This window comes from Leuciscus leuciscus, assembly GCF_965113295.1.
Source record: "Leuciscus leuciscus genome assembly, chromosome: 20".
In the NCBI taxonomy this organism is placed as follows: domain Eukaryota; kingdom Metazoa; phylum Chordata; class Actinopteri; order Cypriniformes; family Leuciscidae; genus Leuciscus; species Leuciscus leuciscus.
This window is the reverse complement of record NC_138744.1, coordinates 12,027,918-12,046,957: the sequence shown is the minus strand read 5'-3', so window position 1 is coordinate 12,046,957 and position 19,040 is coordinate 12,027,918. Positions and strand designations below refer to the sequence as shown.

The window sequence follows — 19,040 nt, the reverse complement described above, 5'->3', positions numbered from 1 at the left end:
AGGTAAACTTGTTTGATTTTGCTATGGCAGAAAAGAGAGAGACGATTACTTTTCCCGTAAACCTTGCAGTGTTTTCAATCTGTTTACTCAAACATTAAGGGTTAAAGTCTACACAGATCATTTTCATGCATCTTTTCTTTACAGATTATTAGATGTTTCCATCCTTGTCAGTTGAAAAGAAAGTGTTTGTCTATAAAGCAGTTTTAAGGAAATAAATCACAATTCATGAATATTCGCTGTCTATGCATCGCAGGTTGGCAATGACATTAAAATTCACAATAAAAATCAGGTTTATTTAATTTGGCTGAAGAGAAAGTCAAATCTAGAAAGGCAAACGTACGAGGCATGAAAAAGCCATGGAAAGCCAAAAGATGGCACAGACTGAGGAAACCTGTAAGCACTTAACATGCTGAATTACTCATGGAAAAAAATTATTTACAAAAGAAACTGAATGTCTTTACATGTGAAAATGATTTTATTAGGAGTATAAAACTTGATTCATTTATGGTAAGAACAGATTTGATATAGTAGATAGACACTATGATGTGCATTGTAATAACAACTGCTGTAGGTGAATATAATTTTAGTGCACTGATGTTAGTTTTTTTCCATGGTTTCTTTGATCCAATCCAGGTAGTTTTGGACTTTAGTATAGTAGCCCTTGAAGCTTTTATTTCCACATCCAGGAGGACCCCATGATACAATGCCTGCAAGACGATAAGGCTTGTCTGGAGACCCATAGCCCAGAACAGGGGAAAACAAAGGACCTCCACTGTCACCTTGACAACTGTCTAGTCGATCTCCTCCAGCACAGAACATGTTATGAGTGACAGGTAAACCTCTTGAAACACATTTATCAAGTGTATGTATCTCAACAAGTCCATGAAGCAGATATCGACTCATTTTTTCTTCCATTCTATTACCAAAACCTGAGATTGTGCCCTCCGCCACAAGTTCATCTGTTTTGTTTGGCAGACACACTGGCCTGATGTTTGGACCAAGTGTCACCCTGGCAGACATTTTGATGAGTGCAATGTCATTATCAAAGTTATTTGGTTCATTACCCTTACCAACTGTCGTATAATTTGGGTGAATTATGATCTTCTCTGTCTCCATAATTACAGCGTTTTTGTCCAGAGCATCAATTATTCCCCCTAACCAATTCATGGTGTTTTCCTCATATCCATCTACTACATGAGCAGCTGTTAGAGCCCAGTAATCACTGATCAGAGACGCACCACCTCTGGGAGTTAACCTATGTAAGATCTGCCAGGGAATCTGCCCCAGTTTGGCTCGTTTCCCACCAAAGACTCTGCCACCAAAAGAGGCCTCTGAATTCATTCCACACACTAAAAGAAAGAGAGTGAAATATGAAATATATGAAAAAGAGATATGAAAGATAACCAAGTATATTTGGGTTTATAGGTGTATTCAGGATGACTGAGTACCTGGTTCACATTTAGGCAAATCTTCTGTTAATTGTTGACCACTATCAGACACCCAATTACCATCAGCATTACAGGTAAAACTACCTGAGAAAAGGGAAGACAGACAAAGATGTGGAACTAACTACTTTTATATAAAATTACACCAATGATGTTCACATAAACCATTCTCATCTCACCAGTTTTATCCAGTTGATAATACTGAGATTTGCACTTGAAACGGATTTGTTTCAGATAAGTTGTTGGAGGATCATTTTCTGAAAGCTCCACTAATTCAGGAAGCTCTGGATTGCCACAATCCACGGCTGAGGAGGAAAACAAGAAGAGTTTTTTAAAATATTTTTTTAATGACACTAACAAATTTCAGCTCAATGCAAAAAAAGTATTTTTGGATGTGTCTCCAAACACAATGAGCTGCCTGTACAATATACAGTGATACGATATAAACAACCCCAACGCGGATAAGAAGCATGGCAGAACGAGTTAAGGAGACACGATGAATAAAAATGCACTTTCACTCTCTGACAGTAGATGGCGCTTTAGGAACAACAGAAATGCAGCTGACAATGAACTACAATGAACAGTTTTTTTTAGTTTTTTTTTTACTAATGTTAACAAAGAATAATAACTTCTGTAACAAATGTAGTTATTGCTCATTGTTAATGCTAGTTAAAGGTTGTATCAGCGATTGTGGGTGACGTCACTTCTGTTTGTGTTTGAAGCGAGATCCCAAACAAACAAGTTAGCTCGCCCCTCCCTCCCTCCCTCCCGTTTCGTGCATCATGAAAAAAACGATCGTGCTTCGCTCATATTTTTTCAAGAAGGATATTTTCACACACAGTTCACATCCAAACAAGTCAGCACTAGCAGCTACTCACCTGTCCAGAAGAAACAGTGCAACCTCGGCGTCCGATTTAAAAAAAGTTCAGTTCTTAAGTTCTCTCCACCTTTCAAAAGCCTTCCCGATAACTATTCGTGTCCCTCGCCCTAATCCTCCTCCTCCTCGTGGGGATTGACTCAGCCATGTTCAATTTCTCCTGTTCGTTGATAGACGCTGGCTTCTTCTTCAGCTCCGACTTCGCGTGCAGCCGTGCGCTAGCGCAAAACCTCACAACACCCACCCCCTGTCGGTGATTGGTTGGAACACTATTTATTTTGGTTTTGAGTGGTTGGTGAAACCAATTGTTTTTGTGAGCAGATCTCAGAGCCTAGGCTGCCTACAGAGACGCGTTTTTTTGACGGCCTGCATATGGGGCGGGCAGCTAGCGGATCGTTAGGAAAGATTAGATGAATGTGATCATTTATGTTTGGGGCTTTTTTTGGGCCTGAAATCGCTGATACAACCTTTAATGCATAAACTAATGCTAACTAATGAGACCTTATTATAAAAGTGTTACCTATTGTTCTTTATAATTCTTTTACACTTTAATCTGTTTGAAACATTTGTTGTGTATTGTTTTGTGTATTTTGTTTTATCGTATTTAAATGTTCAGAGTTCTTTTTTTGTTATAAGAAAAAAGTTATTAAACCTATTATAGTATGACAACACCTTTATAACCAACTTATTTCAATATCTTGATAATACCGTATACCGTAATAAAAGCTACAGCAATTATTGTGACATGAAAATGTGATACCGTCATATGCCTAGAGTTGCCAAACATTTTTGGGGCATTGTACTCTTGGTGTGCTCATCACATGAAAGCTAAGTAGCTGTTTTGTGAGCTTGTAACATCACATCACATCATTAACTGTAGCCTATACAGGGACACCGGTAGTGAAGACAGCCCATTTAATTCTAAGGATCAAAGTGAGGGTGGAAAATTATCCGGTAAAAATATAAGATAACTTCCCAAGTATATATTAAAAACACCACTTGTTCAGAAATCAAGAAAGAAGACATTATAAGAAGACATTTTCTCACGTTCACAAGGGATAACAGGACTCCACTTTCCATTCTTCTGGCATGTGGATTCATACTCAACCTCAGCTGAATCCTTCTGTGAAACAAAGAATGACTTGCAGTTATTAAAAAGGTTTGACTCATAAATTACAGTATAAAGTACATACTGACTGCTATTATCTAACTGCAAAAGCATACTATCCAAATTAATTAAATTAAATCCATTAATTATTCAATAAGTTATATTTTTCTAAATAAATAATGTATTTACAAATTTCTATTAATTATATAATTCATCTAAATCTAATCATCTTTGTTTTAATATATATTTAAAAATACATTTTCTAAAATGATTCTCAACAAACCCATAACTTTAATCTGCCGCCCTTCAACCTGGTAAAACCAGTCTGAAATACTTACTGATTGTAATACATGTCCTTTGTCACACTTCACTTTAACCCTGGAGCCCGTGGGATATTCAGAAACAGAATGCTGTGAAATCAGACTAGAAGTTGGTGTCACAGGTCCAACACAATTCATCTCTGAGAGAAAGTAAATAAACAACAACGCAACATGTAAATAAACAATTCATAGCACTTTTCAATCAACAATCAATATTCAATATTCAGTATAAGTGGTGGGTTTTTCAAAAGCAGATTGTTACATTTGGTTCCACCAATCATGAACATATCCTATATCCTAATCAGTATATCCTTGATTAGTTTTAAAGATGGGGGGCAACAGCCACACCTTTCACTTTGTAACTGAGGCTAAATCCTCGGTTTGCTCCTTTATGGTCTGTCCTGAAGATAATCTCAACATGTTGAGACCTTGTGAGGACGAACGGAGGGAGATCCCTTCCGCAAAATGTCTTAGCTTCCCCAGAGAGAGGTTTAATCTAAGAGGAATGGGTATAGAAAGACAGAAAAGGTCAATGAGGAGAAATACAAAGAAAAAGATATAATGTTGTATAAAACATGTTGCATACAGTTAATGAGTCGATACACTGTCCATTCTCTTTCATTTCCACATCAAACACGCCCGTGAACGTCAGCTCAAACTGCAGACCTTCCTCTACAGCCAGAGTGTAAGAACACACAGAGTTTTCAGGGTACGGCTCGGGCCGGCCGGGTGACATCAGCACACCTTCTGTAGAGCCTGTGTGATCTTCATTACAGCTAACTAACAGACAGAAAGAAAACAACACGTGTCACTATAGGGATTAAGTATAACTTAAATCTGTCAACTGAATAAGAAATTAATCAAATTAATTATATGATATGCTGACTAATTAATCACAACTAATCACAAAGCCTATATAAATATTTGTTGAAAAAAATAATACCATTAGCACACTAGGCTACAATAAGTAAATTGTTGAATAGACATTAGAAAAGTGGTTTTAGAAATCAATGTGTTTTATTTGTATATCACTGAAGCCTATCACTGATTTGAAAAGGCCATTTGTAACAATACATTTTGTAAGACATTTTTTCAATCTTTCAGAGTTAAAAGTCACGATGAAACTCAACAGTTTCTTCCTCATTGTGGCATATATCCGAGCGAACTGGCTTATTGAAATGTAGGGTAGGGGATCGGTTCTATCTATTGGTTGTTGTCGATTAGATTTTGAGATGAAAAGATCTTCACCATCACCGTTACCATGATCTTCACTCTAGAATTAATTATACATTATGCATTATTCATGTTAATTTATGAGCCTGTATATAGTAGTTCTTAATAGTTCTCTTGGAAGTATGAAAAAATAGTTATTGATTAGCTAATAGTGAACTACCACATTCGCCTAAGCACTATTACTTACTAATTTGTTAATCAGAGCTTCTTGTTAATTAATAGAAGTTACTAGAGTGTTAATAATGCGTTACTCATTTGTTCGTTTGTAGTTATACATTAATGACAGAACAGTAAAAATGTCTTAAAATCTCATTCGACCGCAACCAATCATTACCTTGGCAGGTGTGCTTATCAGGGTCAAGGATGTAACCAGGTCTGCAGAAACAGCGATAACCTCCAATGTAGTTATTGCAGAGTTGGGTGCACTCATTATCAGGGTCCTCACACTCATCAACATCTAAAAGTCAGCAGAATTTGATGTTAAAGCATTGGCTGAGATAACATTCTCAATGACTCACAATCTCATATCCTTTCTGCCGTGGAGGCAGTGTATTACTCATCATCTGTTACTCACCCTGAATGGCGTAAAAGCCTCGAAATCCAGTGTGTCTCTCAGGGTTTGAGTAGTCTGCGAGAAATGAAACAGAGAGACAACCACCAGAGGAGGAGTGGAGGAAAGGGTTGATAGACGACTGCAGCTCCTTCATGGACTTGCGTCCACACAGAGTGAAATGCAGCTCATTATCTACATATACCTAGACAAAAATTGTTGTCACTTACAAAGACATAAAATATAAATCATTTATGTAAAATATACACTGTAGAACATTTGTATTTTTTTTATATACACATAAAACTGCTCTTCTAAGTGTGCAGATACAGTATGTGTTTTGTAAAAAACCTCTTTCAAACACACACACACACACCTTCAAGGAATCGTCAGCACACTCAAAGCTTTCTTCCAGGTCCAAATGTATGAGAGTGAGTGTGATTTTGTGTCCGGTTGGAGCACACTCTTTCCAAGTCAGGCTGGAATCGGGATCGTACCCTCGTGGGTGTCCAGGAGACTGCAACCATCCAGTCAACGGCACTGACCCACAAACGGGAAGGAGGAGGACAATAACACTGGACAAGGAGGGGAAAGTCAGAAAAAACAAATTCATAATGGAGAATGAAGGAGAAAATAGTAGGGTATAAATTAATAAAGATTACATCATTGGATACATACAGTAGATATATAGTCCATGCAATATTTGGTTAGCTGTAAAATGACTACAAGAGAAATACATACCAGCAAACAATCATGATGAGAAGTGTTAAAACATAACTTGTTCTCTCTTGTTTCGGCACTTTCACTTTCATGCTCTGTTTGCACCATCATGCCCCAGCCCCCTTTTCCCCTAAAAACAGTCAACATACTTGAGTGTATGAGTGTTTCTCAACATCTGCCAGTGGGCGTTCACTCTGAACTGAAGTGAACTGTAGCGGCGATGTAGCGGCTGTTCCAGAACATGGTTGGGGGCAGATACAAGCCTCATTTACATTGTTTATTCATTGATTTAAAGTTTAAAAGTTACTCAGTTATTCAAATATATAAGATTTGTATGTACAGTGGCCCCCACATAAAGTAGGCTATATGGACACTTTTGAACACTTACCAATATATCAATCCAATTATTTTGCATTCATTTTCTGTAAAAAAAAAGAAGAAAAAGAAATCAATAAAAATAGAAAAAATGAATAAACTATTTTCAATGTAAAAGTCAACGTCTTTATTAATATAAACAGTATTTCAATTAACTTACAACGTGTGCTTGTGCGCAGTTATACAACAGAGATGTGCAGCCAGAAATGCATGGGCTTCAGTGCAATGCTGAAATCCATGCTTGCTATTCGACCTGAGTGTAAGTACGCCCTCTGCTGTCAGAAATGAGGAAGAGAGGAAAGTGAGGGTGACCCATAAAGGGGAAATGGAGAGAAAGAGAGGGAGAGAGGAGGGCAGGTATATGGGGGAAAGACAGAGACGGGGGCACAGAGGAAGAAGAGGTTATCTGCACTCTATTGTTTGTATTTTTTTCCAACAATCATTTACCGTAACAACCACACAAAAAGGTCAAATGGTGTCATTAAACATGTTAATTGAATTCTGATATGTCGTTTAAAAGAGGTGTACTACTGTACTATGTGAAAGGTTATACAGTGGAGTAACAATTGAAATAATTTTATTTTTAGGTTGTGTAGTTTTTAAAATTGTGAAGATGTGCTTATGGGTTACACTTGACCTTTATTCAATGCAACAGAATATTTAACAATTACCAATGCTTCATACTTTAATGAGCTAAGCAAGCTTTATAAGATACCAATCAAAGGAAGTAAAACAGAAAGTGTAACTAGCTTTAATTAACAAAACCAAGGAAGTAAAATAGTTCTCTATTACAGAGAGAAGTCTCTAGTGCGAGCCATGACTCCCACTTCTGTTGTTGTTGTTGTCGAGATCCTCGAGTTTGGCTTCTTCTTTATAAAAAATAAATAAATTAAAAACCAGGGGAGCACATAATGTGCTAGGGGGTCTGAGTCTGAGGAAAAGTTTGTATGAAAAAATGATAGAAAATTTGTTTAAAAAAGTAATAACATTTCGGAACCCTTTCAGTTCTCATTGTATTTATCTACTTTCAAAAGGTTGGTTAAAAATCATGAGATAAATCACAATTATTTTATTCTTTTGACAGCCATAGTTGTATGTGTCTAACAGTACACTAATGTGGGTAGAAAATGTATACAATGTTGAAGTTGGCATTAAACAGAAGTTGCAATAGTCTTTTCTTCCCTATTGTGATATATAGAAGTGAAACAGCTTCTCAGATTTCTTTTTATATTTATTTATAATAAATACTGACATTTTCAACAACAAAAAAAAACAAGAATTGTCCATTTTTATTTCATTGTGACATTATTTGAATGAAAATATTGTCTAGATGCTATTTTACACATTCATGTTTTTTTCATATAAATTGGACTATGTACATTAAAATATGTAGCTATAAAAATCTATTGTTTTCGAAAGGGGTTGATTATATTTTGGGGTCCATGGCATCAAAAAGTTTAAAACCCCTGATCTACAGTATGCAATATACCTCAGATACAGTAACACCATGTTACCATTCAAATAAAGTGTATCTTTATGACGCCAACAGTTCACATTAGAGAGTACAGTAATGATATGAAACTACACTGCTAACAGTTCTGACCAAATGAGGAAAAGAGTACGAACACACACACACACACAGTATCTTCCACAAACGTGTCTGTGGGTTTTCATGTCAGACCTCATTTTTTCTGACATTTAGATCACACAAATGTGTGATTCAGAGCAGATAACAACAGTACATTCAAATCTATTTTGCAAATAAAAAAAAATTCCACCCTTTGTCTCTTCAATTTTTTTCCCCTCCATTTGGTGTAAATTAGTTAAGTAGAAACTTATCTCAAACTTTTGACAGCTTAATCATGCCTGATATTATTTAAAGCACTCATGATGTTTTAGTTGGATGTCCTATAATGCTGACTGCTGTTCTCAGTACTATTACTAATCACACACTAAATGAAGGTCTTGTTGCAGTGTTGACATTCTCTCTCTGTCTCGGGGCTTAATGCTGTGTGAACAGGAAGGAAGGCGAGAGAATGCGAGCACAATTGCAGAGGGGTGGATAGAAGTAGTGGGGCTTTCCAGTGAACTGGGCAAAAAAAAAAAAAAAGACTAACAGAGGGGGTTAAGTGTTGGTGACGTGAAAAAAGAGCCACAAAGGAAATTGAGAAAAAAATTATTCCTCTGTCTGCAGCCGATGAACGGAGACACCGCACAAAAAGTGTGTGCGACAGACAGACAGAAGAGAAAAGAGAAGATAACTGACGCAATTGTCAGCATGACCGAATAATCATCAATTCCTTGGAAACGCAAAAAGAAGAATCATTATTTTTAGAATCAAGTTTTCATTGTTTAGTAGACAGACTTCATATGACTGCACAGAACTATTCACACTGAAAGGACCAAACCGAGACAACAGTGAAAGTAGCCAAGATGGGAGAAGTGAAATGTCCGAAAGGTGAGATTTTCATATCCTTACTGTACAAATTACTTTGATTTAAAAAGAGCTTGGGTTTCTATCCATTTCTATTAAAATAATTTTTGATATATAATGTAGCCTACTTGGAATGCTGTTTTAATATTGAAATCTATAACAGTGTGTTTTAATCATTGTATCACTTATAGTTGGTCAATTTTTTTAACTTTAAGCAACATTATGAAAGCAGTTCACCAAACAATATGTGAAAAAGAGCGATCATGACTGATCTTTTCTTTACTGCGATGTTTTACAGCGACAAGATTATTAAGTAGGCCTACATTTATATTCATTTCATTTTGAGTTCTATGCTAATTTAGTAGCATAACTTCTCATACAATTGACTGTAAGGCACGGGGTATTATTTTTACTCATCATATTGTTTTCATCAAGGTGAAATCAGCCCACTAGTGTTATGCAGGACATCCTGTACTGTAACCCTGCTAACAAGAGAGCTTTTGATGGTTCCCGGAATTTATGCATTAACATAACAGATGATATTCTGTATTCATTTGAAATAATTATATATTAGATGGAATAAAAATTATGTATGCACCACATTATATAACAAAACAGTTTTTAACTGAATGAAAGATAGCTCAAGCAATCAAGTAGTTTCACAATAATAAGCTTATTTTTTTCAAATATAAAATTATATATAATTCAAAACGAAGCCAAAAAGTATTTTTTTTTACAAAACACAGTGCATGATGTTCATAATTAATGTGATAACCTCTGAACTTGAGGAGAACAGACTTCATTTGGACTTCAACATTTGGTTATAATTGCAAAAGTGATTTTTTTATTTTTTTATTTGTGAGAAAGACTAGCACCATTTGATTTTATATTCTGCTTAGTTTTCTTTTCTTTTATCTACTGAAATGAAATCTATACAATGTAAAATGATAAAGTAATATTCTGTCATCACTTTCCCTGTTTTGTCCCAAGTATGACATTCTTCCTTCTACAGAAAACAGACGATATTTTGAAGAATGTTTCATTGTGTTTTAGTCATCGAAAGTCGAAGGGGTCCAATATTATTGTTTTGAACCCCATTGACTTCCATTATATGGGCAAACAAACATAGAGACATTTTCCAATAGAGTCACTAATATGGTGCTGGGTTTGAATAAATTTTTTTTTTTTTGCTCTTTTCAGGTCATATGCAAGCAACTTCAACAAATTACTGCATTATTGGCTTTTAAATACGTAGTTTATAGATAGACTTCTCTTGTGATTGTGGAGTATTGTGCAAAAACTGAGCGCTCTTTCTTTTTCAGGGAAATATTTGGATACCAAATGTAATGCCACATCAGATCCAGTGTGTGTAACCTGCCCACGTCATACATTTACTGATCAGGAAAATAACATGAAGGAGTGTCGAGCCTGCAGGGAGTGCACCAGCAGTAATTTCACATTCCTTTACTCTTTTTTTTCCCGTACAAATAATGCTACATGTCTTTTTCAGGGAGTAATGTTTTTTGTATGTGTGTGACAGACAGTAACTTGGAGATGGTAAAGGAGTGTGAGCCAGACAAAAACACGGAGTGCAAGTGTAAGCAGGGATACTACTGTACACATAGAAGCGATTCCCACTGTGATCACTGCAAAATTGTCTCCACGTGTCCTCCAGGAAAAGGGGTCACCAGTCAGCGTAAGTATCTACCTTTGCCTAAGTGATGCAGAGCTTTTTCAAAATTTTGGATGCGACAGACCTCTGATGAATATAACAAAATAAATAGATTTCTTTATATTATTAAAATATAAAGATATCTATTTTTTGGTGAAAAATAAAACTATTATAAATATGTGTAAAAAAAAATGTCTATATTGAGTTGACACTATGTTTTGTATCTGTCAATGAAGTAAAATAATGTTACAAGACACACATGAACAGACACATTATGAACACACACACACACACACACATATACACACACACCTATATATATATATATATATATGACATCAATTTGTAGACAAATCCAAAAAACTCCAACTAAACTCTCATGTTAATTACATAAATTATGCAGTCATGCCACAAATGTGACTTTTGAAATCACTCACTGTGCGCTTTTAAAAACTCTGACAGTTGCTACAATAAGGAATACAATTGTCAATTTCCAACCAAAAATCATCCTTATAGTAGCTGTAGCCCTTATTTAGTGGCTTGTTAGCCATACACTTGCTTAAATCCATCTATATATCCTTCAATATGTCTTCCTGAGTTAATGTCCTCTTCAGTGTGATGACTCTGAAAGCTGGTTCAAAGACTCTGAGAAGGGAAACTAAACCTGAATTAAACCAATCATGAACCGTGTGAAAATAATACTACGCTTTGCCACAATATCCACAATGACTCATATATATATATTGACAGGTAAAAAAGGAATCAGTTGAGTTTGCATTAAAGCATGTGTTTTGTGGCTATACCTGTCGGAAGATCTGCAATGGTCTGAACCACACAGAGTGTTCGGACTGGAACATGTGGCAGGAGGGATGTTGAATAACTGAAGTTGTGTTGCAGACACGTTCCAGAGTGACACTGTGTGCAGTCCCTGTCTAAAGGGAACCTACAGTGATGTGGAGGACTACATTTCCAGCTGCAAAAATCATACACGGTGAGAGTTAGTTACAAGGTGCAGTTTATAAAAAAAAATGTATTAGCAAACAAATTTTTCCTCAAATGATTTAATGGTGAGACTCAAATTTACACATTTAGAGCAGACTGACAGAGAAACACAACACTTCTCATAAATTAAAAAAAATCCCCCCACACACATGACAGTATGACTACATGACTACAATACTTTTAAACTGAAATGATCTCTTGTGAAACTATTGCTGGAATCAGAAGCTTCTGACTCACATTAATGATTATACCCAAGTTATACAACCAAATATGTCTTGTCTTCTGCTATTATTTAGTAACACGTCACAATAAGGTCTCATTTGTTAACACTACGTAATGCATTAACTAACATAAACTAGTTCACGGTGCATTAACTAATGTTAACAGATACAACTTTAGATCTTAAAGACGTATTAGTAAATGTTGAGATTAACATAAGGTAAGATTGATAAATGCTGTAGAAGTGTTGTTCATTGTTAGTTCATGTTAAGTTCACTAAGTTGTCAGTTTTTCTCTACATGTATATATATATTCATTTTTCACCTATAATGCTCCTTTCTTTTCCACCTCCATCTGATATAAAGAAAAGTCAGAGGGGGAATACATAGCTTTTACTGTATGTAATTTACCATGACTGGTTTTACGTAAACGTGTCTTGCGTAATTCTCCTACACAAAATTAAACCGCTTCCATTCAAAAAAAAAAAAAGAAGGTATAGACGTGCGTACACTGTGTAGGAGAGTGGGTAGGTATCGCTTCCTTTCTCAACCTCTCTTTGGCATATTAATACACACAAATATTTCTTTCCCTTTTTTCTACACGTACACAAAGTAGGCCTACCCGCAATTCAGAAATATATCATTACACTCATACATTATTATTTTCCTTAGCTCAGTAGCTAGGCTATATAAACTTTAGAAGTATATCAACTTTTTATAAAGTTTCCCATCTGAAATCAATTACATCCTCTGTCATTTTACAGTTGTGAGGATTTAGGTCGAGATATAGTGTCTCCTGGGACCAGCCAATCAGATGCTGTGTGTGGACCTATTAAAACATGTACGACATGTAAGTCTCTCTATAGGCTACCTTTATAGGAAATGTCACCATGTTCAATGTATTTTTTCATAATCAATCAAATTAATTAATTTATTCATTTAAAAAGAGTTGACATGTCTGTGCCTCTTAGGTCACTTTGTTATTCTTTATTTCAGCTTGTTCTTGGGTGTTACCTGCTAGCCTGTGGGCAGGGATCATTGTTACTGTTTTAATTGTATTTCTGGTCCTGTTTATAATGTATTTGAGGAACAAACATCAGTCAAAAAGATCAGGTAAGTGTAACATAGCCTATTAGCTCTCTTATTGTGAAGCCGAATGTTTGTTAATTTGTGAATAGGATCACGTTAAAGGTAAAAAAAAATATATATATATAAAATAACATTTTAGCAAATAAAATGTTCGTTCAATCATTACATTTGGTCCGAATGAATATACCATCTCAGCCAACGTGTGTTTGCATAACACTGCGCAGCCTGTTCACGCAGACATCATACGTCATCAGTGCGTTTCACGTACTGTGCAGACAGAGCAAGAACGGCAGGCAAATTACCTAACTTTCCCAAATTACCAAATTACCCAACTTTACAGTTCTATGTACCGCTGACTTTGCCCTATGCAGATAATTCAGTGAGATTCGACTGTTGCCACCATGTCCTGAAATCGCAAATAAAGCTGAAATACTTCAACTTCTGAATCTCAACTGGAATAATTTCACAATCACATAACGTTATGTATGTATGGAAGCAAGCGCTTCTTCTGTTTCTCCCCTCACTGTACTCTACTGTAAAGTTTTCTCACCGCTGAATGACACATGATTCACGTTGTCTCTGGTCACGGTCATCTCGCTTCTTGTCTGTGCGCGTTCATGTGTTTTGGAGGAGGCGTGATTGGGCAGCGATTTTCAGGAAGGGTGGGATCGTATGCTTTCAATGCTAGCATTAGCAGGCTAAAGTTAGCATTTTCCAGATCACCTATTGCAGCTTTAATGTTCACGATTTACAATCAATTTTGACAGCACATATTTAGACAGCGAGAGAGCGCGCGAAAGTGCAAGAAAGAGAGGTGAAGTTATGCCAGAATGCCCTTGCTTTCTAATTAGCAGATGTGCACGCGCTTCGACACGCGGAATCATCAGCATATGAAAGAGTGAAAGAACAAATCTAAGGACAATATACAGATCTGATATGAAGTCAGCTTGACTTTTTCGACCACTCAGCAGAAATGCTTGTCTCTGAACATGCCACAGTCTCATATCTACGGAAATGCAATTGTACATATACATAGCCTATATAAATCATATATATATCAATATCACTAGCGTAGCCAGAAAAAAAGTATCTGGGTGTCCATAAGAAAAACTGGGTGTGACACATTTATTGTCAGATTAATGAGCAATAAACTCAGACTCTGCGTATCACTAACTTTACAGAATAGACTGGGCTGATGTGTAAAACTATACAAGTATATGTGTGTGTGTGTGTGTGTGTGTGTGTGTGTGTGTGTGTGTGTGTGTGTGTGTGTGTGTGTGAGAGCGTGAATAATTGCAATTATTTATTTAATATTAAACAATAAATAGAACCCAAAAGCATTGACAAATAATTTTTCCTCCCATTTAATTTGTTTCCCCCTTCACCATGTCCCTTTGGGGCTTCGTAGTAGATATAAGACTGTAGCGTGTTCAGAGATAAGCATTTCTACTGAGTGGTCAAAAAAGTCTTGACTTCATATCAGATCTGTAGGTTGTATATCTAGGTTGAATTGTCCTTGATAGACAAGCAGAATTTTGCATTGACATACATAAAAAGGGTAATTTACAGTAGCAGTAACAGCAGATTTGATTGATCGGAAAACCCAAACCCTGTCTCTAATACTAGATGCATACCTACACAGGCAATGCATAATGCTTTGCCAGTCACTGAGGGATGGATAAACTTGCTCTGAAATCCTTTAATATGCAATATCTAAGTACATCTGCTGCAGTCACTGATTTTCAACATCAGGGTGAATGTACAGTAAAAACATTCATGCACGCTTCTGCTGTGTGCTGTCAAATGCTTTTAGCTTAGTGCACAAGATGCTATGATTAAACTGATGCTGGTAAACCACATCCTATCAGTTCTACATACATGTTCACAGACTTGTATCAATGTGGTGTAAACTGCACAACAATCTCTCTTAAAAACATCTGACGATTGTTGCTGTAAGTAAAATACAGAATACTGTAAATGAAACTGCAAATCTAAACATCAACAATACATGTTAAATGTGAAGGAAATTTAATTTTATATATTTGATATGTTGTGCATGTGTGTTCTCAGAGATTTCTTTAAGCCCCAACTCGCCAGTGCTTCCTCCAGACATCCTGAAATACCCTGCAGACTTTGACATGGAGAGATGTGTAGAATGTGACAAACATAAAGGTAAAACTCTCGAGTTTCCCTCTGATAATCACACACATATGAACTAATATTTGTAGAAATGTTTTACAATATGTATATTATTGTAGGAACCGCTTAAAATGCAATGCAAGCAGTTATGCATACATTATTATTTACGAGGGTGTGGGGGAAAAAGTCCTGAAAAGGTTAAAGACAGTATACATATTAACTCACAGTTCTCAAGTGTTATCTTTAGTCATTGACATTATGAAATCCGGGCTGTAAAGCAGGCAATAAATATTTAGAAAAGCAGATTATTCTACTACTGTATTTTCATTTATCTGAATCCAATGCTGACTCCGCACAATGGCAGAAAAATTGCCAACAATTTTTTTATTGAAATTTGAAATGTATTTGTACAAAATAATGAATTTAATCACAAATCACATCAACCCAGTACCTCTAATTTTCTAAAGCTGTTACCTGGAAATCTCACACAGCATTCTAGAATCTTACCGAACATTCCTACAGAATGAATACAGTCAGGAGAGTTTCAAAATGAGCAATACCAAATTTGTGATGACTTCAGATATGGCTTTGCGTCACTGTATAAAACGATGTGCCGTTTCCTTTGAACTCGTCTGATCTTATCAACTCATAGACAGGAGGATATAAAACCACATAGACGTTGTCTTTCACTGCATGTCAAATAATCTAGTAGGGTTTTGCTGTTTTGGCCTCCCACGACTCCTACACTTTCCTCCTTCGTTAATTTGGTGCGGGCGATAAAGTATTTGATGTCTCTGCTAAACACAGGGCCTGAATCGCATCCTGTTCTTAAACCAGTCATATTGTGACAACAGGTACAGAGTTTCCGGTTTGTACAGTAAGCAGCTTTTCTGGTCTGATCTCATAAGGCGAATTTACGAGAAACTGATTACACCTGATCTGGACATTTTTCACATGTTAGTCACATTTATTGGACTTTTATTGTTAGTCACATGATCCTTCAGAAATGATCGTAATTTGATGCTGTTGAAACAGAAATGCTAAGACAGACCACTCTGGTAAAAGAATATCGGAATAAGCATGTAAAGGGAGTTTAAAATATTTATAAGTTCAAAGAAAACAAAAATGATTAGATATTGAGATGAGCCAATCACTGATCAATAATTTTTTTCTTCCTCAGCTGAAAATTACACAGACATGGACAGTAGCATACAGTGTGATGGAGTGATGTCAATGATGATGTCAGAAAAATACTGCCAATCAACTGCCGCAAATGGATATACAGACAGCACGCATCAACCCCTTTATCAGTCGCAACCACAGGAGTCTGAATGGAACGATGAACTTTGACACATTAACTCCATATTATTAACCTGACAAATATACAGTGAAGAATAATGTGTATTAACAAAAATCTAAAGTGTGGTTTTATCTATCTGTAGAAGCTTTACTTCTGTTCTGGTAAAATGTGTGTAAATAATGTATGTAAATAACTAGATTTTATTTTTCACAGTAAAAATACAACTAATAGGCCTACTGTACATTCTACAATATTCAAGATGAATCAAAAACTTAACATTGTCTTTAGTTAACAGGTACAATATATATATATTTTTTTATGTTAATGTTGTTTAATAAAAATGTTGTATTTGACGGATTCAAATATGTACAAAGCAAAGAGATGAAGACTAACACGTGTCACACCATGTCTTACCAGAAGAGGGCGCAATAGACTTTAAGCTTGTTCCTTTAAACATCTGTTAGACAGTTATTTTCACAATTAAATATCACTGGCGAACCTGTTAGTCGGTCAAAAGCACGTACTTCACTACAAAGCAAAACATATGCGCCAAAACAAGCTTGTCCTTTATTGGTGATTGAAATAATCATTCTTAGCAAACTCCTTTTCCAAGTGTTTTGTCGAACCCTAGAGGCAAAATGAGGGAACTGCAAGGTGGAAGCCATTTAATTTGTAACTGGCTGGTTGAAAGATATATCGTTCAAAAGGTAAGGTTTTTGAAAGAAAATTTAAAGGTATAGCGGAGGATCTTTCCAAATTTTAGATAAGACCCACCCTCTCCACTTTTCGAAAAGTTTGATTGATTCACCAGAATGATTGACAATTAGGAGGACCAATATAGTATAGGTTACCCACCAGGAAGTAAAACATCCTCCGCTATACCTAGTTTAAGTGCTCACCTTGGCTGCATTTATTTGATCAAAAATAGAGAACACATAAACAGTAATATTTTGAAATATTCCTGTGTGATGGCAAAGCTGAACTTTCAGCAATCATTAGGCCTAGTCCAGTCTTCACTCATTATTCTTTTATAAATCCTTATAATATGCTCATTTGGCTCACCAAGAAATATTTATTGGTTCAATATTCAAAACAGTTGTGCTGCTTAAAGGGATAGTTCACTTTGAAATTAAATTTTGGTATGTTTTAGCTTACCTCAAGGGCATCCAAGATGTAGGTGTCTTTTTTTCCACAGTAGTTTCAATTTTGATATTTTTAGGTCAAACCGTTCCTGTCTGTCAGTCATATAATGCAGGTATATGGTCACTGTATCAAAGAGCATGCACAGAGTCCAAATTAAAACAATTCCCCATCGTAAGTGAACATTGATGGCCCAAGACACGAAACGAGCGGTTTGTGTGAGAAAACGAACAGTATTTATATCGTTTTTACTTTCTTGAACACAGCCACGTCCAAGTGATCTGAGAGCGCGGGAGGGTATAGATATATACACTAGATGTCGCATTGGCTACGGTTTCGCAGTAGCCAATGCGACATCTAGTGTAGGCTATATATCTATACCCGCCCGCGCTCTCAGATCACTTGGACGTGGCTGTGTTCAAGAGGTAAAAACGATATAAATACTGTTCGTTTTCTCACACAAACCGCTCGTTTCGTGTCTTGGGCCATCAATGTGTACTTACGATGGGGAATTGTTTAATTTGGACGATGGGGAATTGTTTTAATTTGGACTCTGTGCTTGCTCTTTGAGACAGTGACCATCGACCTGCATTATATGACTGACAGACAAGAACGGTTTGACCTAAAAATATAAAAATTGAAACTACTGCGGAAAAAAAGACACCTACATCTTGGATCCCCTTGAGGTAAGCTAAAACATACCAAAATTGAATTTCAAAGTGAACTATCCCTTTAATACTTTTGTGGAAACTTTTTTTCAGGATTCTTAGAAAATTCAAAATAACACCATTTATTTTAAAAGAAATTAACATTATAAATGTCTTTACTGCCTTAATGCATCCTTGCTGAATCCAAGTGTGTGTATAAACTCACCCATTTGATTCACTATATTATTGAAGACATTGCATAGACTTCCATTGATTTTATATCAGGTCAATGATATTTTCTATCATGTAACCCAACCCCTCCCTCTAAACCAGAAACCTGCAAAACACTAGATTGAAATAAAAACATGTTTTGGCTGATTTAAAAGCCTTTTTAACTAGTGAAGACCAGTCAAATTACTAATTGGTTGTCATGATATTTCATTGTATTGGCCCTCACAAGTATAGTCAAACCTGTACACAATTATTGAATATGAGACTATTTGGGCCAACCCTGTTACAAAATAACTACTGGTAACTGAAAATAATTACCGCAAAGAAGGATTGCTATTAGTAATGCTCTGATAAGAAATATATTCATACAAACAGAATTTTTTGGTAATATAAATGGTTGTATTCTAGAGTGGACAAATACAATAACATGACCTAAAATTTCAGACAATACATATTTCAGCACTTTTAGACAATGTTTGACTACAGCAATTAATCAAAATTTCAGTCACACAGATTTATTAACTCCAATATTATCCAATC

The 19,040-nt window shown here is 35.9% G+C and overlaps 2 protein-coding genes and 1 long non-coding RNA gene across 4 annotated transcripts; 1 reads left to right on the top strand and 2 right to left on the bottom strand.

The window, feature by feature from the left end:
• Positions 1-456: 456 nt before the first annotated feature.
• Positions 457-6,383, bottom strand: LOC309483767 (complement C1s subcomponent-like). The gene is made up of 11 exons (XM_082149750.1): positions 6,275-6,383; positions 5,910-6,108; positions 5,558-5,738; positions 5,318-5,440; positions 4,337-4,530; positions 4,099-4,246; positions 3,769-3,890; positions 3,370-3,445; positions 1,625-1,750; positions 1,449-1,532; positions 457-1,349 (listed from the first exon to the last, which is right to left on the bottom strand). The coding sequence occupies exons 1-11, from the start codon at positions 6,343-6,345 to the stop codon at positions 598-600; spliced, it is 2,076 nt and encodes a 691-aa protein (XP_082005876.1). The 5' UTR covers positions 6,346-6,383; the 3' UTR covers positions 457-597.
• Positions 6,384-8,827: 2,444 nt separating this feature from the next.
• Positions 8,828-16,835, top strand: LOC309483778 (tumor necrosis factor receptor superfamily member 5). Of its 2 annotated transcripts, none has more exons than XM_082149767.1 (8): positions 8,828-9,086; positions 10,385-10,510; positions 10,603-10,758; positions 11,632-11,725; positions 12,719-12,795; positions 12,951-13,067; positions 15,114-15,215; positions 16,363-16,835. In XM_082149767.1, the coding sequence occupies exons 1-8, from the start codon at positions 9,062-9,064 to the stop codon at positions 16,530-16,532; spliced, it is 867 nt and encodes a 288-aa protein (XP_082005893.1). In that variant the 5' UTR covers positions 8,828-9,061; the 3' UTR covers positions 16,533-16,835. The 2 variants fall into 2 exon arrangements, with proteins under 2 accessions (XP_082005893.1, XP_082005892.1); XM_082149766.1 differs by having other exon boundaries at positions 8,831-9,086; positions 12,719-12,804.
• On the bottom strand, positions 13,165-14,261 carry LOC309483788. Its single transcript, XR_014200646.1, has 2 exons — positions 14,076-14,261; positions 13,165-14,019 (listed from the first exon to the last, which is right to left on the bottom strand). It is a non-coding gene; the product is annotated as an uncharacterized lncRNA (long non-coding RNA).
• Positions 16,836-19,040: the final 2,205 nt, after the last annotated feature.